Source organism: Pelmatolapia mariae, linkage group LG13, assembly GCF_036321145.2.
Source record: "Pelmatolapia mariae isolate MD_Pm_ZW linkage group LG13, Pm_UMD_F_2, whole genome shotgun sequence".
Classification (NCBI taxonomy): Eukaryota; Metazoa; Chordata; class Actinopteri; order Cichliformes; family Cichlidae; genus Pelmatolapia; species Pelmatolapia mariae.
The window spans coordinates 2637370-2663250 of NC_086238.1; the positions used below are offsets into that span (position 1 = coordinate 2637370).

Genomic DNA, 25881 nt, shown 5'->3' on the forward strand with positions numbered 1-25881 from the left:
TCCTTGCCCTCCACCCGTTTTCCCCTTGTCAGGTTGTTTTTCACATTAACCATTGAATATCAGACACTATTATTCAATTTCTACAGTCAGACTTTCTCCTTTTTTTGTCTTAGAGATGCGAACTTCTCTTTTACAACTTCATCACCTAGATAACATCAGTTGTACGGAGCTTGATCAAGCCTATATGTTACGAATGATTCTGATTTACTAACATAGGCATGGTGGTGACAACAAAATAGGCTGCTACACACGCTTCATAAATCCAAACTTGCATGCAAACTAATTTTTTGTGCAGGGTACGAATGTTTTCATGCAAATACTGTAGTAAATGAGGCCCAGTCTCCTGTTGCAGGGACCCAGTTTTTGTGCAAGCTTCACTTGTCCGTCTGATAATTGGGTGAGGTCTAGCATCCTTTATGACTTGTCACAGTATAAATGCCACACGTGTTTCCAACATTAACAATGGCTCTGTTCTGCTGAGGGTTCCTGGAAAGCTGTTACATGCCACCCTGCCACATTTAACCCCGTCAGCCACACAAAGTGCCTTTCCTACCACGTCATCAGTGAAAACGACCTTCACTGAATTGTGACCACAAAATGACCACACCAAGACCCAAATGGTTCAGTTCCATCTTTTTAATGTGTTAACCTGTCATCTCATAAATCTGTTACACTTCTGAAACAAAATATAGGCAATTATACAGTATGTAAAACAAACCCATTTTATTTTACACTATATACATTACATAACATATGCATCGCAATATGAAAACAGAAGACAAAGGTGATGAAATAGCCACAGAACAGAGGTGACGTATTGTGTTTTGTTTAAGATAGGGATGAGACCCGGATCAAACGGCTTTCGTAAATAACTCAAAACGACTTCTATGAATCTGCTCTGGGCACCAGGCACACCCGGGGGTGGGGGGGTATTTCTTCTGTTGGAGAAAACAATCCCCAACTCCAAGCACATTAAATGTCTCCGTGACTTATTCTACATGCGATTTGATCCAGGCCCAGTTGAGGTTATAAAACACAGACTTTTAACATTTCAGCAAAAACCCACAAAGGAAGGCCATGTTGGCACCTGCTCTAAGGATTATAGATTACGCTTGTGTGCATGATGGCAGAAAGAAGAAAACATCATTCAATCCCACATAAATCTTCTTGTTATGCTAAATAGACAGATTTTCCAAACTTAAATGTTTTTAACAGGAAAGAATAGGCAGAGGTGGTTAGGGGTGCAGGAACAGACCCCCCCCCCCCCCCACCTCACCTTTTCCAGCCATGTTGAAACATTATAGACGTTGGGTGTGCAGCTAAGAGGATACATAGAAGTGTTAAGCTCTGATATTTAAGAATTATTTGAGATGGATATTTTGAGAAAACCTCACACTGAGAAAGCCATTTTCAGCTAAATGATTTTTTTTTCATTTACACACATCAGCTGAAAGGACACAGACAGTTAAGAGCAAGTTTAGAGAACATGGTTGAACGCTAACCTCATGTGCTGCTGATGGCTGTCTTTAGTATTAGACTTTTTTTTTCTTTGATCTAGATACCACGAGGTAGATTTTCTAAATATGGCCAGAAGAAGTTTCAACAACATATTTTAGCATTACAAAAATGAAGAGTGAAATATTTTCGGAATGCTTGATTCATTTCCCCTCTAAAATAGTACGATTCACTAAGAGGCTGGTCATGCGGGGTTGATGATGACACTGGCATTTCAACCACTCAAGTGAGGAAAATCAATCAACTTGAATTCATAACTTAAAGGGTAAAAATATGATTATTGTGGCTTAATCTTTTTTAAAATAAGTAACAGAGTTTGGCTTAAATAACTTAATAAAGGACTTGGCTGCAGCTTTGAAATGACTCCCAGTCTATAATCACGGTTGTTGGCAGGAAGCACATGTATTCATTAATGGCTAAATCAATCACCTGGGACACTAATGCACTTTGCAGGCAATTCATAGTAAAATCGATACATGTTATTGTTTGCTGAAAGAAAAAGGGCAGAGCATTTCTATTCTCACACTGAGTTCAACCGTTCTGCACTTGATCCTGTTGCTTTACAGCGAACTGGAGTCTAGTAAGATGATTCCAGATGTGTCCACGAATACATCGGATGAAAACGTTATGAATAGTTTGTGTGGTTTTACTCTTTACAGGTGGTAACAAATAGTCGTGGTGAAACTTTCAATTGTCAGTCCCAAAGAATGGCAAGATTTCTCTTTAATCAGACTTGTGACAGATGAAATCAATTCTCCTGAACAGTTAAAAGACAATGCTGCAGCCGCTGCTGTGCCTCATCTCTGGGACAGAGATGCACTACAAACCACAAGGTTGCTGAAGCAGGATTTGCAGCCTGTAATAAATTTTATTTTCAATTTTCAGTGTCACGTGTTGATCTGATAAAGAGTCGCTTATATTCACTTTGATCGATTTACTGCATTTTTTAATTATTTGCTTTAGCCTATAAATATGGGGAAAAAAATTCAGAGAGAAGCTTTGAGAACGTGAACCATTCGACAGGCAAATGTCTCAGATTTCAGAATTACGCATGGTATCTCAGGTTCATCTACACTGGTGTCCTCAGAAGGAACCTCTAGTGTCACAGCTTGGAAAACTAAACGGTAGTGTACTGCCACACGTAGACTCTTCTACACAACAGACAGTGCGCATCTACATGCATGTAGTGTGAGCTCTCATACAGATATGGGTCTTTAAAAAAAAAAAGTCACAGCTGACAATGAAAACTTCTGCAAATATTTCTCAGGAATACAGGAAAAAAAAGGTGTTACACAGAAATTTCTATTAATGAGTCTGACTCGATTTTTGAGCAAGCCTTTGCACCATATTTAAACCAGCAAACCATTATTCATAACGCTACAGGCTACACCACTCAATACCACAATATGGAGAGTAATATATTTGGATGTGGATGCACTGTTAACACCACATACATGCTGTTATTGTTATTGCATTATTTCACTGGTAACCCGCTACTGTTTATTGTTCAGTGTAGTGAAATGTACTATAGCCTATCAGCAATGTTGTTTTAGTTTAGAGTTGCCTGTGTTACAACGGTGGCTCACCGGTTGGAAATCACTTGGTTGCTGGTGATTTCAGACTGTTGCTAGCTGAGACTGGTTACAAATAGGGTGCTGCACAAAAAAACGTCTTGTGATTGCTTTTGGTTGGTAGTACACCGCTGCAGTTACCCATAGTTTGGATGGTAGATCCACAAATTAAGTTGTGCTTCATCACAGCAAACACCATTTTTTAAAGGAGGCAACTATTGCTTTTATACCCAAATTTAAGCCTGCACACTGAATCAAACTAAACATTCAACAACTAATTTTTCTGCTCAGGAATGTGAGCAAATAACTGTAACTGTAACAGTTTTTATAAAACAGTAAAGCAGCTGTGGCATAAACCTTACATTGGGTGGTGGTCTAATAAATCTGTAAAAGCGCTGTACTTCTTTGTGACCAGTTTCACCTAGCAACCAGCAACCACTAATTAACTGGTCAGAAAACACTAGGGCTAACTTTTCTCTAGTGACCAGCGGCTGTGGGTCGCTGTTCAGTCTCCGTGTGACTGTGGAACACAGGCTGGCTGCAGATGATTGCATTTTACTTTGTAAACACATTATTTCTGTCCAATGGGCTAAAAGCTAATTAGATTTCAGCCTAACCCGATATAATTAAATGACTTTATTTCTGTATATCCAACTTTTTTTTTGTATTTTCTTATCTGCTGATGCTTTTTTTTTTTTTTTTTTTAAATATGGCCAGAAACTTGTCACTTGTTAAAGACCAGATCTGTACATGACACTCTTATATGTGCATATTCTATGTCTACGCACACAGACGCGCACACACATACACACTGTGCATACACACACAAGGTCATATATTATAATGACATCACATTTGTTTATGAAATACATTTTTCTCTGTGCAAATTTGTAACACCAGTGGTTCAATAAAAATAGCAAAAAAAATATATATTGCTAAAGAATAAACAAAGATTTCTGATTAAAAAATAAAAGAAGAAACAAAATGAAACGAGCAGAAATGATCATTTTCGTCCACCCTGATGACGGTCATGTGATGAAAACAAGCAGGAAGTTATGACAGCGACGCGCTGAGAGTGAAAAACGGCCAATCGGTGTCCTGCGTTCGCTCAATTTGATCCTGAGGTCCACGCCATGAGAAGAGTAATATCAGATTACTAAAGATGTTCGCCTGTGAGACTGCAGGGGTATTTATCTCTTGACTTTAGTCACATGATCAAGAAACTAGGAAGTGAATTTACTGTCGCAACGTGCCTATTTGTCTCGCGTTTCGTCTCCACAGTTGTACAGACCAACTATACACACACCTATCTACACAACCCTTTTAGTGTTCGTCTCTGTCAAAAATACACTTATATTTACAACAATTAAATAGAGGTCAATTAAGCACTTGTGTGGTGACGAGTATTGGAATTTGATGCTAGCGAAAGTGGCAAAGCTTTTTAGTTGGTTTTCTTTTTTTTATTTTTTAAAAAGACAACAAATAAAAACAGGAAAGTCATCCTGGTTGTTAAAAGCATGTCATGCCAAAATAAATAAAGGTGTAGTTTTTTTTAAAAAAAGGGACAAGTAAGGAAAAAAGGAAGGAGGAGCAATGAAGAAGAAGGGTAGGTTTTCTGTGCAAGATGACCCTTCTGTGAAGCTTTAGCGCAAACAGCAGTAGCAGTAGCAGTAGCAGTAGTGTTAGTAGCATATGTAGAAGTAGTAGTAGTAGAAGTAGTGTTGGAGTCAAATTTCCGTGCTAGACATTGTTCCCAGTGTGATGTATCCAGGATAGAGGGAAGGGGCCAGAGATTTAGCTGGCTATCCCGATCTAAAGCGGCCTCAGGCCAGGAGTTTTAAAACCCTGACCCTGTCAGAAACGGGTCTACAACCCACTGCTCTAACGCCACACGCACACTTCACTGATACACATAACACTGCAGTTCTTTATAAAACGCTGCAACTGGGATTCCGCATGTGCACTGATGAACATCTCCCAGACACACTGCTAGTCGGGCCAGGTGAGAAGATGAAGGCGGGGTGGGATAAAAGTGGAGTTGGGATGAGTGTGTCGCTTACTCCCTTTCCTGTACTAATGCTGGGGTGTCTACAGAGCGTGTTTTATGTGCACGTATGTTAGTGTGCATGTCTCAGTAGCTGTTTTCATGGCCTGCCAGGATGTAGAGGTTGCTGTGGGCAGTAGGGTTGTCCGTAGGCCTGCTTTCCAGCACCACCACCCTGCAACACAAAACACACACGGAGAAAAAACACGTACACACACAACATCTAGTTTAGTTTCAAGTCAAGGTAGCAAAACAATTCACCCTTTCCCAGATGAAAGAACAGCCCAGCTGGATTTTCAGCATGTTAAAACAAAACAAAACAAAAAAAAAAATGGGATATGGTCCAAGCTTGTAAAAACCCTGTTATTTGGAAAAAGGCAGTAGAGAAACATACTCTGAAGCTAAGAGCACTCTCCTAACCCGGAGGAAAACTGTGAGAAAGCTGTTAGTACTCTTTCAGAGCAACCCAAAGAATCACACATCACAACTTGAAGATACTCAGCCTCAGTAATGAGAAAACAGACACCAAAATGATCCAGCCTCTACACAAGTATGTCTATTTTGGCATTTTGTTGAGGGTCTACAACCCCAGCATTAAACTGAAAGAACTTATGGCATCTGACAGTTTAAGCAGGAAGGAATCAGACCAGATATAATTTTGGTGTCTCTTCTCTCATCATTTAATTAAAAAATGTTCCCATATTTTCTCTCTCTGAATTTTCCTGATCAGCATCATCTGGCATCAAGCAGGATTTGAAAGTTCCGATAGAAAGAGGCAGACGTTTTGGGCTGCCTGTGGCCAGCGACCCGTGAGTGTACCTGGGAAGTTTGAGGCCTTTTTCCTCAGCCTCTTGCTCTCTACAGTCATCATGTCTTCAGTGGTGAGACATTAAAGAGAGTGTTAACAGAGACCTAAATGTGTGTCCACGTGTGTGTGACAGGTATGAAACTGTAAGGAAATGCTGGCAGGTAAGTGTTTCTCACCTGTCTGATCCCAGTAGTCTGAAGATGCGTGTGCTGTCTGAGATCTCCTGAGTGATCTGATGAAAGAAAGCAAAAGAGGTGCTAAATGTGAAATACTGATGATCTGACTCAGATGTCTCATCAGACTTTTGCCAAATACTCGCTAATGATTTAATATAAAGGATTAAGATTTTAAAAACTGATCTTAAAGACATTTTGCACATGAATAGTGCTAATAAAAACCCACAGAGGCCGACAATGACCACTGATTATTCTTAGAGACTTATACAAAATAAAACAAGAGACAAACACTGCAACAGGTTAAAGTGGCGACAGCCTCAGTGAACGCAGTCGGAGAGTTTGGACCTGGAAGCACGGTTGATGCGTCATTGCTTAACAGGCGGGTAGTCAGAGTGAAGCGTTTTGACAGACTGTATGTGCATTTAATCCTGTACTGTAACCATGTAAGAATGTGTAATTATGATACTATCCATAAGGCCACGTAAATATTGTGTAGAAATGGAAACTGTTACACTGTGTTACACTTTCCTTGAATTACTGTGATGTGGTTTTTGAGGCTATATTGACCACCCACAGTAAGGACCAAAATCCTAACAAAGTAAGATTAAATAAGACACCTTGATGCTGCGGACTAAACATTATTACAGCGCACAGAGGCCACATGAAGAGCGTGTTTTACTCTTAAACATGCTCGGTATGAATCTCACCTCATTAGTCTTGAAACTCCGTCCCTGCATGCCATGTCTCCAAAAGGCCAATACACTGTCTTGTAGGCAAACTGGATTTTAAAAAAGGAAGAAAAAAAGACCCCAAGGAAAAACAATATGGATTAAGGTTTGTTTGCAGATTAACAGTAACAAACCCACTAGAAGATATCCATGTCAATGTCAATTTTTTTATGATGTAAACAATGTTCAACATTAGTCTTTCTGTTTTTGTTTACCGATGTTTTCAATCTGGAAGTTGAAGGTGAGCTCGGCTGACAACTTTCTGCTGGATTTCAACCGACCCTGGAGATTCACTATCTTTATACACCCTGTAGTAGGAAAAACAAAAAAAGAGAGAGGAAACAGTTTAGTAAAACTAATAAAATAAGTGTTAATACTTTCTAAATCTGAACCTGAAAAGATCATAAATGGGTAAAATGAGTAAAAATCTATTAGTGACTCACTGTCGAGGCAGACTAGGATCGTGTCTCTCTCTAGCTGAGTGACATGGATCACACATGTCTGTGGGGTTTCTGCAGAGTAGGAGAAAAAGGCAGAGGATTACTTTGGCTCTCGTGCTGTTCCCACCAAAGAAAACTGTTATTGGTTTAACTTGACAGAGCCGGGCGGTGTTCTCACCTGCTTCTGTGAACCAGGAGGAGGTAGAGTTGGGATTGACTGTGCCAAATCGAACCACCTGGCTGAGTTCAGTTCCTTTACTGACTGCGACACAGATGAGAGGGTAGGTCTGTTCAGGGACCACCAACATTTCAAAGACCTCCAACGGACAGGGTAGTGGGAAGTCAATAGTCTGTTACATAGAAAAGGAAAAAAGTTTAGAAAGCTATGTGTTAAATTTAGATATAATCATAAAATCATTTGACTGGAATCAGCTGAGCCATTTGCTGACTGACTGGCACTAATATCAGCTGATCTGCCAGGACTGCAGAACTTGTGGCCTAGCAAAATTAACATTGTGCTTGGTCTTTTCAAACTTTTGATCTTAAAAAAAAAAAAAAAAACTGCTAGCATTGTGGAAAAATATTTATTTTCTTTCTTGTAACTGTGTGATAAAACGTGCTTAGGAAAGGAGCTTAAATTAAATGAACATTATCTTGATTTTGGGGGAGATTCAAAACTGACCTTGATGAGCATGAACTTCTGCATTGACTCCACCCACTCCAACAGCATGACACTTGACTGGAAGGCTCCACACAGGTACTTATGGCCTGTGTATGGGTTACGAACTGCACAAAAACAACACTGGCCATGAATACATTTGAATTTTTCCTCTTTGCACAAAAATTATAATTCAGTGCTATTTTTTGTTCTGCACAAACACCACACAGGACATTACAAGATAACACGAGGTAGTTTCATGCAACTAGTCCGAATCTGATATAGTTAAATAAAGTTAGTCACAGAACATAATTAAAAAACAAAAAAAAAAACAAAAAAAAAACGGGCCGGTGTTCGACAAAAGAAAATATAAAATCAGGATTTACAGAAACTCACCTACGCAGCACTTTTGGCACCCTTTAGTCTCTGGAATCTTATTGGACACAGCAAACTTCCTACAACCAGATAAATAAAGAAATATGATCCAAATATAGAGCTGAACTGGCACAAACTTCTGGTTTTATTGAAAACTTATTTAAATAAGTTAAAATAAGCAGGAGTGACATTTAATTTATGTAGGGGGAAAAAACTACAAGGCAACAGAAGCTATAAATATTTCACAGCTTAGATTTTCTAGTTGTAGAGTTACCTGGGAATTATCTTATCAGGCAGCTTGTGTGTGGGAATGGCTACTGGTAACTTCTGTAACTGTCTGGCCTGTTCAAACAGACCGCTTAGACTATGGGAGTACAGCTGAGAGGCTTTTCCTGCAATGAAACAGGATATAGAAGAAACAGTTAAAAGGAAATTATAGTAGTGACCTAATGATACAAGCTATAAAAGCATATTTGAAAAAATAAAACACGTTGTATCAAAAATCATGCGCCGATGATCCAATTTAAGAACAATTTCAGAGACAAATGGGTGAAAGTAATAAGGGCAGTCAAGTGCCACACACTTCTATCATAATGATGTGCGACAACTCACCAGATATGGAAAGAAGACAGTTGTTCATGACATATAACCAGGTACACCGCCGAGGGAAGAGCTGCAGGTGGACACAAAGTAATCTGAGCATCTCAGTGTGCCAGAACATTTAAAACAATCTGATTCAAAGACAATTTTTGTATTTACTAATCCAACACTGGACTATCTCACATGTATAACATTACAACTAATATACCCTGTTTACAGAAAGTATATAGCATTCTGTTAAATTATCCGATTTCTAGTCTCACCTGTTCCATCGTTGTCTCATGTAGCTCATTGAGGTTTAATGTGTAGATTCCCTCTTCTGCTCCGAATATCAAATACTGGTCTGAAACGCAAAAAAGAGCATTTTATCCGTGCTTAGTGAAAAGTGAAAACAACACCTGTAAAATAAACTTTGATAGTGTTTTCCTGTTGGTTACCTCTGGTGTCAGGGTTGATCCACGAAGTGGCACAGTGGATCTTGAGGGGACAGCCGTTGAACACCTTGGAGAAACACGCACCCATCTGGAAACGGGAGAAAAAGAAAGAAGTTCAAGATTTTCTTTTTTTAATTTAAAGGATTCGGAGACCCTGTGATTTAAATGCCTTTAGCGAGACACTCCACACTAAAAAGTAATATTTTACATTGCTTATGTAATCGTTTTCCATTGTTTTCCAAATGAGTAAATTAATTTCATTTAATATTTTGCACATAAAAAAAACTTTTATATAGGAACAAAAAGATCTGAATATTAAGATCCTGCAATGCCAAGAAGTCTTTGCAACACTAATCCCATTAACTTAACTACATTATTTTCTCTTAAAAACAAACAGACTAATACTTACATGGACTTTGGGTGTTGGGGGGAGACCATTACTGATTGGCTTCTAAGGAAGAGATAGACACAAACACACATTAAAAACATCAATAATAAAATGACTGGATGATATATACGAGCATAACAACCTGTATAAATAAAATGTATTCTCCCAGCAGATAGTCTATAGTGCACTTAAAACACGCTGTAAATAAAAGAATTGCAGCCGAATTAAGCTCACTAAGCTATTAGTCATAATTTGAAGTACACCCATCTGGTGCTTCAGTTTGACAAGTATGTAGATGAAGCTATCTAAGTGCATAACTTCTCCTACAGCACTCCTCTAAACTTTCTCAAGGGTTGAACATTATGGAATTTATTTTTCCCCTGATTTATAATCCATCACTGACTTGGGAGATGCCCAAATTCCACTTCTTCTTTAAAAAACAATGATGATCAGCAAGAGCTGTGACAGCAACAAAGGTAATGATCCCTCATTGGCTTTGCACTGATAAAAACACTACCCAGTACATTTCAGCTGACTTGGCCTTTCCTCTCCGCACAGTGTTATGCCGATAATTAATAATTTTAACAATGGCAGCACTCTGCATCCTCCCTCAAGGCCTCTGTGGGTCCTTGAGCCACTCCTGCATGCTTACCGGAACATCCTTCTTGTCTTTCCGTATGGGGACACTAGGTGGCATGGTGGACTGCCTCTCTGCTGGGCTGGCCCTCTCGCCATTGTGGGGAGAGTTCAGCCCATTACCTACAACAATAACAACAACACCAACAGACACAACTTAGTGTGTTTGAGTGACACAGGAAACAGGGAGAGCAGGTAAGAGACAGAGAGACTGTGTGTGCGCATGTGAAGCTTTGAAAACAAAGAAAGCCAAAATAAACATGACGCGTCTACAAAAACACTCGATTTAATGAGAACAATTTAATTTATAAGACTGAAGACAGCAAGGAGTGTTAATATTAAAGAGTAAACAAAAACAAGCTATTGGGAGCAGTGAGAGAGGGGGGAGGAGGGAAGGAGCAGGCCAGCAGGAAGAAAACAGAGGATCAAATATGGTCATGATCGAGGGGGAGTGTGAATGCACCACAAACTGCAGTCAATTATTGATCAGTTTCTCTCCTTTACTACCCCAGCGAGTAACCAGCGAATGACAGGTAGTAAACGGCAAAAACATTTGAGCTACGCACAGAATGTTGCTTCCTGTCGTGATTAGAGCCATTACCATAACCATATCGTCAAAGACAGTTCAACTTTCACCTGAGCGTGCCTACAGCACGATCATTCCAGCATGACTGTGCAATTCTACACTATGATTTCAATCTACTGAACTGTTATTATTTCCAAAACACCACAGTTAATATATCTACCATATACTGCTTATTAAATGTAACACTTTACTGTAAAAGCTTCCAAAGCGCAATCAAGAAACTAGAGAAATGAACTTAAAAGTATACAGGATCTACATTCTCTGTGCAAAATTAAAAAGGCAAAAATAATATCCAAAGAAGCATATCCCTGTCCTGAGATTAGGTCATAGGTAGCTGCAAATTTTAATTGCTCCACTTATCCACTTCCAAGTCAGAGTAACACAATAATAATAATTTAAAAAAAAAAAAAAAAATCAGAGCATGACTGAGATACCCGAAATGCTCAACAACAATGCAAACATTTAAAAGGCACACTAGAATGGGGATTTAGTCACTTGCCTAAAGTATAAAACGGGATTACAAACTTTTATAAAATCTCGCATTTCTGTTACTGTTTAATAAGTTCAGTTATAATTTGGCATCTGTAAACTAGCAAAAAAGAAACAAATTTAACTAAATAAACCACTTCATTGTCCGAATGTCTACAACGGCATATTAGGGCCACTAAAGGCCAAAAAAGGGGGGGGAAAAGAATAATTGGAGGACAATGAAGGGCTTAATATTCTGAGAGTTAAGAAACTACTTTGACATTAAAGTTAAAGTTATTAAAAATAAATAAATAAGTTATATTTGAGCTTTTGGGATCCATGCCTCACGTGAAAACCTAACAACACTTCTTTCCAACAAACAACAAGCTCATTTTCATGAAAACCTTCAACCTCCACTGACCCTAACAGGCTGTTTTTAGAAAGTGAGAGCTGACAATGTTAAAGAATCAAAACTGGACCAGTCAGCCAGGACTATGTTTTCTCCTCTTCCTTCTTTGTCCTAAGAAGCGAGGGGGAGTGGTATAGCAGCATTTGATTGTTTGGATCACTGGATTGGATGAACCAATCAGTCTTCACAAAAATGACTGTAGAGACAAACAATCATGTTGAGCGTGAGCTGATGAACGGAAGAAACAGCAAATAAAAACTTTTTAAAAAAAGCATTACTGTTAATGGAATCATGGAACAAATAAATCAGACTACAAGGAAAGACTAATGGAAGACCACACAACCAATCGCAGGGGACGACAGGGTCTGCGGACACTACCCAGCTACCAAATCAGCTGCTCTTACTCTCTTTCTTTTCCTCCTGTTTTTCCTGCTCCTCTTTCACCTCCTTGAGAACCTCCCACGCCTCCTCCAGCTCCTCCTCTGTGTGAGGCGTGTGGAGCCACTCCCAGAAATGCCTAAAGCTCCCATCATCCTCTGTGGCAGAGTTTTCGACGTCTTTGAGCTTCGGGCTCTCGTTACCTAGGCTACTGCGGCGGTGGGGCGGCAGCTTCGGGGGCGGGGGACGCGGGGGGACATAGGAGGCGGGCTTGGCGGGGCTCGGCGTCTCTGGCACTGGGCAGCGCTTGATGGTCCCTCCCCCTCCACCGTCATCTTCACTGTGTGAGTGGCTGTCATCGTGTTTTTGTTGCGTCTGATTATGGGGTGAAGAGATGGATTTGGGCTTAAGAACAAGAAGAAAAAAGATTGTATAAGAAATCAGTTACTTTTTTCATATTCTGAGCACTAAAATTCCTACTAGTTCAAAACAGACACAGTTTTTCCTACCTTAGGAGGAAGTGGGGGTGGGACCCTTGGCCTCATGATGGTGCTTGATTTACTGAAGAATAAGAGGAAAAAATCTGTGACAAGATACTCAAGACAGCTGCCGTTTCTTATAACCAGGAAATATATGGGAAACAATAAGTATATGTTACAATGTTAGCACTGAAGCTATGGTTTAACTTGCCATTTTTAAGCCATTTATAAGCTAAGTTATTACATTCAACGCATAATTACAATCCATAGTTTTCAACCATTTCACTTATATGATTGAAAATAGAAAATAAAATTGTCGGATTTGTTTTAAAAATAATCGAAAAAATATGCTGACACACTTGTGAACCCAGATCAGATGAGATGTAATATTTTGCGGATTTACTGAATGTGAAAGCAAAGGCTCAAATAACAGGTTTAACCACAGCCCAATGCCACTTACACAGAAACTGATATAATAGAACTGTCATTAAAGGTTAACCACAAAATATAAAGTAAGACAAGAACTTTAGACAACAGTAAAACAAAGAAGGGTCAGCATGTGCAAAGCCTCTGAATAGACAGCGCTGATACTGACAAACTTTTAATAATATTTTAGTAAAAGTATTACTTTTAAAATTAAAATTTATATTTAGTGTAAATAAATTAGAGTTTGCGTCTTGCTCTCATTTAAAGCACCTCTTAAATTTATTTATTTATTTTTTTTAAAAAGGAAAAGAAATAGAAGACTAATTGCAATTATGCCTTCCGACCAGCACAATTTCAGAGACTTTATCCATGACATTTTATAAATGTTGTAGTTAAGTTATGGACAAGAACCAAGCACACAAATCAAATGGAGAGAGGCTGGGAGCCAATCACAGTGAAAATGAAGATGGGGGTACCAAGAAAAAAAGTTGCAGTATTTAAGCTGAGTGGGAGACAAAGTAAAAGATTACCCCCCTTAAAGAAGCTTAAAGTGTAAACTTTATCAGTACAAAACTAATCTGTGACTGACATAGTTTACACATTCACTTAAGGGTTCTTATAAAGGTGGTAAGCCACGCATGGGTGCAGTAAGTACAAAAGCATCTCTAAAGAAAGCAGGAAGATTTGTATCACAGCACTCTTTGCTGATGCTAAACACAAGGCTGGTGATAAGGACTATGCAATCAGATTATGGCCAAAATATAGAAGCCCGCTTCCACCACAAAAATAAAAAAAGTATCCACAACTCGAAATTTTGAGTTCTCTTTCTTGAAATTTCGAGTTATCAACTTGAAATTGTGAGAAAAGTAACTCAAGTAAATTTCGAGTTAGCTCTACCAATCAGTAATCTACATGAATGATGTCATTTTCTTGTACCCGGAAGGATATGGCGCAGAGGAATGCACACTCAAAACGGTATCGCAACAAACTGGTGCTTTCGAGAGTACGTTTGCTGATAGTAACGCCATGTGATTCAGCTAATAGCACAAGGATTTCATCATTTGTGAAGCCACGCTGAAAATACTCAGCAATTTGTGCATTCATGACTTACTTACTGGTAGTTTAGCTGTAGCATTTGTAGCTGAGGGTTTCAGCTTCCAGGTAACAAGGAAATGATGTCATTCGCATGGATGACTGATTGGCAGCGCTACTTTTCTTGAAATTTCGAGCTATGGATACTTTTTTTTTTTTGTTAAACCAAAAACCCCAACAAAGCCAAGATCATAACTTTAAAACTTTAAAATGCTGCATGTGCAAAAGGGAATTTATTTGCAACTGAAATTATTTTAAGATGAATTTTTGATACCTACACTAAAGATTTTCAAAATTTAGTGTCTATGTAATCCAAATGCTCCTAACTTTAACTTTTACTCAGTAACTAAGTTGATTTGGGGACCATCCGTTGGTCGTCAAGTCTGGATGTGAAGACTTAAGCTGAGTGTTTTCATGATTAGCATCAGTTTGTGTTCTCAAACTAAACTGGAGACTGGCTCACTGGCTACAGACTTGTCAATGACAAGCACACCCAAGTTTATCATCCTTTCTCACACTAAAATGCTAATAAATTACCTTCATACTTAATCAATAAAACTTAATAACGCTTCATCAAGTCTCCTGCAAAATGTTGTCTAATGTCTCAAAGCAAAGAAGTCAAAAGTGTTATTTTTCCATAGATTTGTATAAAACTGGAAACCCTCTTTGGAACCAGAAGAGTCACAGCAGAGTGCAGGTTAAAGTCGTCTCTGCATCGCCTACACGTTCTTTCTCTATATTGTTTACACAGAGTCTGAGGGACTAAATATTTTGTTCCTTTTGTCTGGAGGAAATTTCCTTTTTTGTTTGGCTGGAAGATTTTGTTTTCTATTGTTCTTAAACACCTTAAAAAAAACCCCGAGAGGAACCCCCCCCCCCCCCCCACCACAACACAACAGAAACTACAAAAGCTAAAAACTGCTACAGCACAACAGGTTGCAGCCACTTTAGGAATTCAGGTTATTTTCATTTGTGCAATAACAGCACTGTGTGTTGTGGATATGACTTGCAGGGAAAATCCTATAATATAAAGCACAATAGGCCTCTCTGACTGTGGTGGAAAATATCTGTCTAGAAAAAAGGAAAAAAAAAAAAGACTGGCCTGCCGCAGACATTTGGCTTTTACACTGAGGGGAGAGGCTGGATGCCAGATCTCCAGTTTTATAGAGGCAAGATAAGACAGAAGGCAGTGTGAGTACTCTCTCACACACACTCATACACACACAGAGCAAGAAGGCACACAGATGGTGAAGCCAGTGAAGAACAAAACAAGACAACGGCACACAAGAGGACAAGGTCATGAGCATCAGTTATCTAAAGAATGAAACTGAACTCAGGCTCAACGATCCATAGAGAACATGTCAAATCTTTAGCTATAAAGTACATTTTAATGCTGTGTTGTTTGACACCTACACTTCTCCATTTATTACATTTCTACTACTGAAAGAATATATGAGGAAATATCAATAGCCTCTTGGTGAACATTTAGGGTTAGGGTTACTGTTAGTAGCTTTAAGAAAGCGTGGAAAACACAAAGGCAGCAGGCACACACACACAAACAGGTGGCGTATGTGGCGTGATGGTGGGGTGTGCTCCATAAAGATGTGTGGATGAAACTGGCAAAGGTAGGAAGCCTTAACTCCTTGTCTTCCTTCTCAGTCTTTCCTCTGAAACAAGTGAGGGAAAGATGGGAAAAGAAGGATTTGGAGAGGCTTCCAGTTCTAAGACTGAGAGGGAACTTACTGAGTGTGAGTTTCATCATCATCTGCACCATCATCATCCTCATCCTCATCATCCCCTAAGTGTGCCATATGGCCCCTGGGAGAGGAGGTGAAGACAGGAAGGGGGGGCGGGGAAAGAAAGGACAAAGGAGGAGTGGGAGAGGGGGCATAAGGAGGAGTGATCAGGGGAGAAAGGGAGCAAGCAAAGGAGATAGGGGATGACAACAGAAGGCGGAGGCAGAAGAGGACAGAGGAAGAAGGGGGAAGGGGAGGGAAAGCTGAGTGAAGCTTGGTTCACAAACTACTTCTGAACTCCTGACCCTGTGCAGATCTGAAAGGACTGAATAGGTTCAAATAAAAGCATGACCCAATTTTTACTGTGATCCACAAAAATAAGCAAAACGATTCATCTGAACAACCAAGAGAAACGGTCTGAGGGCTAATTACTTCCACAACCAGACACTTCCAAACCCAGCGGTCCAGTTTGAACCATTAAGTCCTTATAGATCTACACACGTCAACAGTAAGCGTAACCTTTTAAATCATATTATATATTATATTATATCAAATTCTCAAATACTGGTAAAAGTTCTTTCATTATCCCAAGGACAGAGAAACCCGGCCTTTCTTTGAAACTCTCAATCCTAATGTTTTACATATCAAGAGATAATAAAAATAACTTGGCCCTTAGCATGTCTTAAAAATGGGTAAATATAACCTCTGATGAACAACAACACATAACATATTGCACCATGTCATAATTTTAATACAAAATAAGGCAAAATACCAAAGCAGTATGTGAAAGACTAAGTACTCCGTCACTGCTTCCACAACAATTAAAAGAGTGTAGATACCAGGTGCTACTAATTAAATGCACTTGAATATATGATGATAAGCAAGTGTGAGCACCTTCAAAAAAGTAAACCTTTAAAAGCTTGCTAATCATGCCAGGAGCGGATGCCCCAGCAGGTTCACCCAAAGCTCAGATCATGCAAGGCTCGGAGAAACTGCAAGAAACCCCAAGAGCTTCACCTCCGGCTCTACAGCACTCAGTCTGCATGTTAAACATCAAAAGTTCATAACACTACGATCAGGAAAAGACTGCTCAAGTGTTGCTTGTTTGAAAATGTTACCAGGAGAAAACCTCTTCTTTCTCCTGGCAAAAAACCTCCAAAACAAAAACACAGCTTAGGTTTGCAAATTTGCATCTGAACAAACCACAAGACTTCTCAACTAATTTTCTTTGGACAGATGGGACCAAAGTGTAGATGTCTGGCCATAACGCACAGCTCCACATTTGAAGAGATAAAAACAAAACAAAAAATGAAGAAACACATGACTTCAACGCAACGCATAAAAACTTCCATGCCCAATGATGACCTGGGCTTATTTTGCAGCCAGAGGACCTGGGTATCTTGCAGTCATTGAGCCAACCATGAACTCATTGGTATACCAAAGGATTTTAGAGTCAAATATGGTAAAGCTTGGCCACAATTAGGTCAAAAAACAGGACAGTGATCCCAAGCACAGAAGCATGACTAAAAACAGAATCAAGGTGTTGCAATGACCCAGTGAAAGTCCAATCCTGACTGAAAAGCTGTGGTAGAACCTTAAGATAATAATATGAACTTAACAGTGGCCACAATGATGTGAGACACTGATGAAATCATACAGAAAACAACTGCTTCAAGTTATTGGTGGTAAAGGTGGCTCCAGATGGGGTTCACTTAGTGTTTCACACACTTCCTCTGGTTTTCAACTTAGTTTTTGTTAAATAAATAATGACACATCATACATCACGTGTTGCTGTTCATCAATTTAAAACATCTGATAAGGTTATTTTTCATATTTATTTAACGTGACTATACATGTAAAAACCTCAAAGATGTTAAGTAACCCTTTGTTCACTAAAGGAGCCAAAAAGACAGAAAACCTGGACGTGTTAAGTTTCAAGTAAAGCCACAACATTTTGTAGCCTTAGATGTTTTAGCCTAGAGACAATAATGCAAACTAGTTCCTGCAGCAAAGCAACCATCCAGCAGACCTGCTATTAAGATTTGCTGTTTAACATCTAAGGGAAATATTTAAGACAACTTTGTACCTGATGCCTATTAATGTGCAAGCTAATCTAGAGTTCAGTGAAAGACATTTTTCATATCAGACTTACTCACCAAAAGTAGCAAAGCACATAAATAGCAATCATTATCTTTTGAGCAGTGAAGAGGAATTTCTCCATAGAAAATGAAACCCAGTGGCTAAAACTCTATGTCCATATGTGTGACTGCACACATGAGAATGTGCATGTTTGTTGGTGTGTGCGTGCATGTGTGTGTGAGAGCCATGCTCTGCAGGAAGCTTCTATGAAGCGCAGCCATTTCCTAATGAGAACAAAGCAAGAAGCAAGCCTGAGAGGAAATAAAACCCAGCAGAATCCAAAACGCCGAGAGCAGTGAGACAGCCTGAAGTAATTACTATAGCATTAGTTGCATGTGATTGGCCTCATTAGTCCTGCCGTTAAACAATGATTGGCTCATGGGTAGGCGTGGTTAGAGCACCAGCAGATCCAAGACACTGAATGTGGACGCCAAAGTGGCGTAAACTCACCTCTGCTGCAGCTCCTCCTCCACCGATTTGAGAAGACTCCTGTTTGCCAAGTAGGAAAAGCACAAATGACAGAATAAAAAGAAAGACAAAAGTACCTAGGTTTTGATTTTGTGTATCGAGAATAAAATCTTAGTCCTTCCAGTCTAGAGGACATTCTGCTGTGCTTATCTGAACCTCAGCTTTCTGCTTACAATGCATGCCTGTGAGCAGAAAGCTGCACACAGACAGTGTCATAAAGTTGGCACCGGTAACAGACTTTGAAATGCACAACATAAAATCTCTTCACATTCCAAGTCTCCTTATTGTCTACATCCTCGCTCAATCTAGACATTAAAAAAAATAAATAAATAAAAATAAAATGAAGGATAGCTGCAACTGACAATGAAATAAAAGAAGGGAATCGGGGGGGGGGGGGGGGGGGGGGGGGGGGGGTAAATGTTTAAAAACAGAAAAGAAACAAGCCAGACTTACTTGTTTCCTCCCAAAAAACGCGATGAATCTTGACCATATTCCAGCTGCAAATCCTACAAGACAAATTAGATTACAACTGTGACATAACACTTCATAAATAGTTCATTTATAAATATATTAACAGGCGCTGTAGATCTTGGCCAACTGAGGCAGTAAACCACATTTAAAGTTGTGGTCATCACTGAAGCCCTTTTCAGTTGCCAAATTACTGCAGACGCTGCCACTGTAGCAGCTGTGGTGACCGTTACAGCAGCCTGCTGAAAATCATACCCACAATAAGAAGCTCTTTCACCTGAAGTATAATTCATAACCACAGACATTCACAGATGTATATGGTGAGCATATGGGTATTTCTAGTTATACAGAGCTGACACTTGCTGAACTCACATTGTGGTCTAATACTACATATATTAATCATTGGGCGTTAGCCACAAAACAAGTCTGGCCATTGACACATTTAGGAAAAGGACCAATAATTAGGTGCACACCAAGTAACTAATTTCAATGTCATCATTAAACAATGATGAAAAGGAGGTTGGAAACATTATCATCATACTCATCCTGCTAATTTTTCCTAGTACTGGCTTCACAGATAGAACACAGAAGTTGTTTCAAACAACCGTTTTCCAGTCTTCTGGGCTTGTGAAACCCTGAAATGTAGCATTATGGTCTCATGCACTGACTTGTTGTTGAGTCAATGACTTATTTTCCAGATGACACAAGTTCCTTTTAGGTCACAAACAGGTGAAAACATGCACCATTTCACAAAAAAGTTGAGGTGAAGCCAGAAAATGTAACATGCTGTGAGTTACTGAAGTTACCAGCTATGAAGCAACCCAGCAACCCAAACTCCACTCCAAGAAATACAGAAATACAAATCATTTTTACTAACTATCATTAAATAGGTTCACTAATGTAAAATATTGTAGTGCGGTGGTTGTGATGTGCTCCTTGTCCTTTCGATTGAACATTCTGTTACTACTGTTGACTGCAGTTACAGTATTTTGGATAAACGTATTTTTGTATTTGGAAACATGACTAAACAAAAAGATTTTATCTTCCAAATGCATTCAACAGCTCTGAAGGAGGCATATAATGTCAAAATCGGATTTTCTCAATTCATTATCTTGCTGCAATATCTAGGCAGCAGTACTTCTATTGGTCAAGTTTATCTAAAGCTTTGCTCTTTTGTGTTGACTTCTTGGGTAAATTGACAAAAAACACAAATGTATGACAGAGTCTGAAGCCATAACTTTACAGAAGCATGCACAAAGAGCAACTACAAACTTATTTCTAATATTATTATATGTCATTACTAACATATTTGTTTTCTAAATCAATCAAACAATCAATACATATTTTTAGTGACACCCCCAATACAAAGTATCTTTAGTACAGTAAAGTACACCACTAACTCTTTGGAGCATTTATCAGATACATTGGTGGACCCCTAAGTGGCTCACAAACCGTGGATTGGGAACCAGTGTTTTAGATAATTTTGGTAAGAAAAGTGTTATGTTGTCATAAAGCACATTTGAGAGTGTGTGGGCTAATAAAGAATCAGTTGTGCAGATTTTATGATTCTGCAGGGTGACAATAAATTCAGCACTATGACAATGGTCCTGAATTTAAATCAACTAATGAAATTCTGGTTGGATATCGGTGACATAAAAACCACAATGTGAATGCAGCATCTTGTCAGAGAAATATTTTTGAATGTTACGCCTGAAAGCAAAAAGCATGCAGGAAATGCGCACTCCAGATGAGCAGACACAAAACACCAATGCTACAAAGAAACTACAAAGAAACACGCATACTAACAGACAAAAAATAAAGCAAAAAACAAGGCCTCGCTACTCTGGTTAACTACAAGAGGTTAGAAAAACATAAGCAACACTTTACAAATGAGAGAAGCGCATTCTGTGGAAACATCAGAAATATGGAAAAAAAAAATATTGAGTACCATACAACACACATTAAAAGTGTATGTGTTAATAAATTTGGATGCAAATGCTACTGTGAGCAGACATGCCTTTTATATACTTTAAATCTCCTTTAGATGTCCTTGAGCAAGGCACTGCACCACTACCAGCCTTTAGAGCTGCAGCTCCACTGCTGAACCTGATATATCTTCCTCATTATTAAAGCCTTTCTTGAAGTAAGTCTTATGACTTGGCAGGTATCTTGGCAGTCATTTTGAAGCACTTTAGAACGAACTTTTAATTCAGTGGTTACTGACACATAAAAACTGCATGTACAGAAGTCCAGTTAAATCTGATTTTAAGAGGAGAAAATACTAGAAAAGTTAGCCGACTTTCCCCAAAATATGCTTTTTCCCCCTGAAAGCTACCCTTCTGTCACAATTCTTCAATACATCTCAACTAGACATTTGCTGAGTAACATGCCTCTCCACTGTAGTGTCCCTCCCTGTGTTTATACCTCTGTGTGCCAATCTGTGTATTTTATGCATATATGAGAAACAACAACAACAATAGCACTAACGACTCTAATCACTATGACAACTACAACACCAGCTCGTGAGGCAAAAGCTGAAGCTGAAAAAAGAAGATAAAGAAGGGCAGTAACAGACGGGTGGACTAGAAGAGATGGATCAACAATGAGAAATAACAAATACACAAGTTGGACACCGAGCAGCCGAGAGATTCAGAGCTCTGAAAAAGGACAAAAGTAGGACAAGGACTCATCCTTCAGAGTTTAAGAATGAGCAAGATGGAGAGTAAAAGTAAGATATTTAAAAAAAAAATTAAATTATATTTTAAATAAAGCATGACGTTAAAAATTGACAGACTGAAAATAAATGGGCCAACAGCTGGAGAGATGGAGAGGCTGAAACAAAGAGAGACTAAAGGTGTACTACCAGATTAGATCTTGCTGTATAGTAGAGCTCCTCAACACAGTCCAGATAGGGCTCAGAATCACACTGGTCAGCAAGACAGAGCGAGAGAGACCTCAGTTAATACATTAACCTGTCCTGGACTAATGGTGGGGAACAGGTAGGAATGCTGATATGGAGTGAAGGGATGACTTGTGAAAAATGAGTTTGGGTTAAAGCTGTGTCCACACTGGAAATGATTTGCTCATTGCACATCGCTTTCAAGCTGGTGGCTCATCGCTTTTAGACATTCCAGGTTCCGGCTGTCTAAGTTACTCTCTATAGTTTACTACCAGGTCACTTGCCTGGAAGTTGGGAACAGTTTATCTTGGGTCCCGCCCACTTCAAGTCAGCAACAGTTAAGTTGTCTTTATTTGCTTCAAGTCGCCAAATGTCATTCTATTTCTATGGGTCACTATGAATCACTTCCAGTGTGTACATAGCTTAAGGCCATTTTTATTTATTTTTTAATAGGTCCTTGACTTGGCAAGAAAAGGGTAGAGTATATTTGAATAATAATCTCAAGAGAGGAGGAGACAGATGTGAGTTTAAAACATATAGATGGAGGTTTGAAATGGAGAGAAAATAATAAACTGTGCTACAACAGCATATATGTGAGCCTACAAAATATAAAGTTAATAAGGGTATAATAAGGGTACTTTTCATAACATTCTACATACAAATTAAACAACTAATGGTAGCCAGCTGTATTCTGGGTAGTATTTCCACACATGCATTTCTCACTCATCATGGGTATGGATGTCCTGGTATGTTTAGGCTATTAACAGTTTCTTTGAACCATGCTAAAGTGTAATTTAAATGAGTTTTTCCAATTTTGACAAGAAAAATGGTCAAATATTCAGCCAGAAGACAGTTGATGGATACCAAAAGGTCTGACTTGCTAAGGGACATTTATCCAAATATTAGTGGGTGTGTATGTATACTTTAGAACCTGTGTGGATTAAAGAAATCCAAAAATATTTCAAACTTGTGCACTCAATCCTTGCTTTGTTAAGTTATTAAAGACATATGCTGTACAATCATTTCATCCTGGAAAGAGAACAGTTCATGTTAAAAGCCAGAATTTACCAAAGTATTCAAGCCCATGATGAGCGTCCGTAAACTTGTGATCAGAGTTTTAGAGGTACCTTCTGTTACTATGGGTCTGTTTGATTTTTGGCCACTATTGCAAAAAAAAATAGAAAAGAAATACTTGCACAGAGTCTCTCTTGATCAAAATTTTATAATATGAATGCTAAAAAACAGCACGGCAGTCCTCACTGGATGGATCTTGGAGCTACAAGCTAAAAGCTAAAATCTACACATGTCACAAGACAAATGTAATGCAAGCTGCCAGAGTTCCCTTGAAAAGAGAGTAGAAATTTAATGGACAAATGAATGATTGTTGATAAATGATGAATTACAGATCATATGAGGTTAATATGATAGCATTAATCTAAATTTATAGATCAAAAGATAAAGAGAGGACAAAATAAAGGTTTGGTTAGATTTTTTGGTAAACTATCAAAAACAACTTTAAGAGGGTGGGGACAGTGGAAAACGTGCAAAGAAAGGACAAAAGGTGAAAAGGAAGTCGGGGAGCAACATATACTGGGAAAAAATATCAAGAAATCATAGCTCAGCCAAAGATTTTTTTAAAGAACCTATGCTAACTTTTTGACCAAAACTGAGCATAATCTGACCAAGATAAATTACAAATTTTATGCAAATGAAAGCCAAGAACACGACTTTTATTCTACTGAGTTCTGTCCAACCAGTAGTGAAAGAAAGCTACTACTGACAAATCATACCTGTGTTTGTCAAACAGCAATAACAAGAGGTCTACAGTTACAACTTTATTAAAATGAATCCATAGAGCTGTTTATCCAGCTGGGTTGTGTATTTTAAGCTAGTGAAATAACACTGTTCAGCCACAGCCTTCAGGATTTGGTGAATCCCAAAACATTCCAGATCAATTTGGACTTTTAATCCCTCCAGCAAGCACAAGATCCACCAGGGACTACTCTCTTTACGATATATTCACTTAACCTCTACTCTAAGCTTAAAACACCCTGGAAAGTCAGCCTGCTGGTTACTGTAAATCTGATTTTATATGCAACTGGGCATTAGATTTCTGCCAATTCCGTTGTTATACCCATATAATAATTAGTGAAACATGCCATTCCTAAACCTTAGAATATTTAACTAGGATTGGTTCAACACAGACAGAGAAAAACATTGATTGGTGGAGGTGCCATGTGTGATTAGGTGAGGGGCAGCCAAGTTGGTACTGGTTAATTAACAACCACACAAATCTCATCTCATTCGCACACATACAAACATAATGTTACAACTCACCGGTTCATGATGAGGTTGTGTCTCCTTTTCCAAAAGACTATCAAACTTCACTTGATCGACTGAGAGAGGCAAAATAAGAGAGAAGGGAGGATAGGAGAAAGGGAATATCATGAGGTAGGGAGATATATACGGAGTAAGATTATTGAAGAAGGAGAAAAAAGATACTAAAGACATTGTATTTATTCACATTGACCTTTTGTAGCAACTCACATTTCATCTCGGACAGTGTTTTTCCTTCTCTGGTGCTCCTGCTGGTGGAGCGGATACGATAAGGAACCGGGGACTATCAGGAAATAAAAAGAAAAGCAGACAGTGTCAAAGCTGCTCAAAGATTGGACACTCGGTGTAGTGGTTTGCACTAGATTTGGAAAGCTCACAATAGGTTTAAGAACAAAAACATAATCCCACTGCTATTTCCTGTGGGTGGGATTTGATGACACAGCAAAAACAGAGAGTCACCCACACACACACATACTGCAAGAACACGACCAAAACAAACAACAGCAACACAGTCAGAGGAAAAACATTCATCCACCCTTTTGGTTTCAAACACTGGATACCTGTAAGCTGTAAAGTCCTCTTTACATTGGAAGATTTATAACAGAGAGATTGTCACACAGTATCTCATCATCATCATCTGATGATCTACATTCTTAATACAAGCGGAAAAACAGGGTTTAAATGCTGAAATGGAAAAACGGTACTTGGTTATTTTATATGTCATGAGTGCAGCTGGCCATTCTTATTTTGAACCAGAGTTATTGTTAATTTAAATTAAAATCCAAACTCCATCCCACAGAAATCTAATGACACAGCAACCTCAGTGCATGCTTATGAAGCACTGGAAGACAAACCAAGACTACAAAAGACCATGCATCAATCAAAGCAACATTTAGAACTCGGCTCCTCCAACAGACATTTTTGTTTGCTTGTTTGCAATTATTCTCATAGTCCATTCTCATTAGACACAAACCATGATTAATACCTGAAAGGTTAAAGACAGGTGAAGATGGCGTCCATAGCTATAACACTTTAGCAACCTACAGCCTTTTGGCCTTCCACAACACTGCATTTTCTTTTGTCTACTATTTGAAACATCAACAGGTTGGAGGGTTTTTTTTCCATGTGTTTGTGAATGAATTTAACACTTAAAAACATAATTCTAGAGAGAGTGACAATGTGATATTTTTGAAGCCATCTTTATGAATTTAGGCATTTCTTTATCATCCCAGGTGCTACAGAACTGAAGTGAATGGAAAAGATCCTTAGTGATGCTACTTATGCCTTTTTCCACTAGCAACTGCTCGAGTTGACTTTTAGGGCTTTTTGTTTGGTGGTAGTGCCGACTTGGCCGGGTTTCCAAGCAAGCCAAGTTGAGCTGAAAATGTGACGTCAAAAGACTGCATGCCACTGATAGGCGAGGAAGTAACATCACTGGATGAGTCATGAGGGTGACTCCTGCGCAAGAATCAAACCGCTATTTTTTTTAGACATGGCAAATAAGGAAATGGGCTACACACAAACCAACACTGGTCCAATGACAAGATCCAGATGTATTTGTGCTAACGACAGAATCCAGAGGGAGCTAGACAACGGTTGTGTTGTATTTGTGTTGCGTACATA

At 38.9% G+C, this 25881-nt stretch overlaps 1 protein-coding gene across 6 annotated transcripts in view; it reads right to left on the reverse strand.

Annotated features, from left to right (window-relative positions):
* Nucleotides 1-621: 621 nt before the first annotated feature.
* LOC134640377 (mitogen-activated protein kinase kinase kinase kinase 3-like) overlaps nucleotides 622-25881 on the reverse strand; it is a 45114-nt gene continuing 19854 nt past the window's right edge. The window contains exons 13-34 of one of the 6 annotated variants that reach the window (XM_063492132.1): nucleotides 24469-24541; nucleotides 24259-24317; nucleotides 21886-21948; nucleotides 19008-19060; nucleotides 18537-18575; nucleotides 15955-16029; nucleotides 12724-12775; nucleotides 12418-12619; nucleotides 10390-10496; nucleotides 9759-9800; nucleotides 9353-9437; nucleotides 9179-9258; nucleotides 8928-8988; nucleotides 8590-8707; nucleotides 8337-8395; nucleotides 7965-8068; nucleotides 7461-7632; nucleotides 7286-7354; nucleotides 7058-7150; nucleotides 6822-6892; nucleotides 6115-6170; nucleotides 622-5305 (exon numbers count right to left, since the gene is read on the reverse strand). In XM_063492132.1, the coding sequence (XP_063348202.1) occupies nucleotides 5218-5305; nucleotides 6115-6170; nucleotides 6822-6892; nucleotides 7058-7150; nucleotides 7286-7354; nucleotides 7461-7632; nucleotides 7965-8068; nucleotides 8337-8395; nucleotides 8590-8707; nucleotides 8928-8988; nucleotides 9179-9258; nucleotides 9353-9437; nucleotides 9759-9800; nucleotides 10390-10496; nucleotides 12418-12619; nucleotides 12724-12775; nucleotides 15955-16029; nucleotides 18537-18575; nucleotides 19008-19060; nucleotides 21886-21948; nucleotides 24259-24317; nucleotides 24469-24541 (1821 nt within the window). In that variant the 3' untranslated portion in view covers nucleotides 622-5217. Of the gene's footprint in view, nucleotides 5306-6114; nucleotides 6171-6821; nucleotides 6893-7057; nucleotides 7151-7285; nucleotides 7355-7460; nucleotides 7633-7964; nucleotides 8069-8336; nucleotides 8396-8589; nucleotides 8708-8927; nucleotides 8989-9178; nucleotides 9259-9352; nucleotides 9438-9758; nucleotides 9801-10389; nucleotides 10497-12240; nucleotides 12620-12723; nucleotides 12776-15954; nucleotides 16030-18536; nucleotides 18576-19007; nucleotides 19061-21885; nucleotides 21949-24258; nucleotides 24318-24468; nucleotides 24542-25881 lie in introns of all 6 variants that reach the window. The other 5 variants (XM_063492128.1, XM_063492134.1, XM_063492129.1 and 2 more) reach the window with 5 other exon arrangements.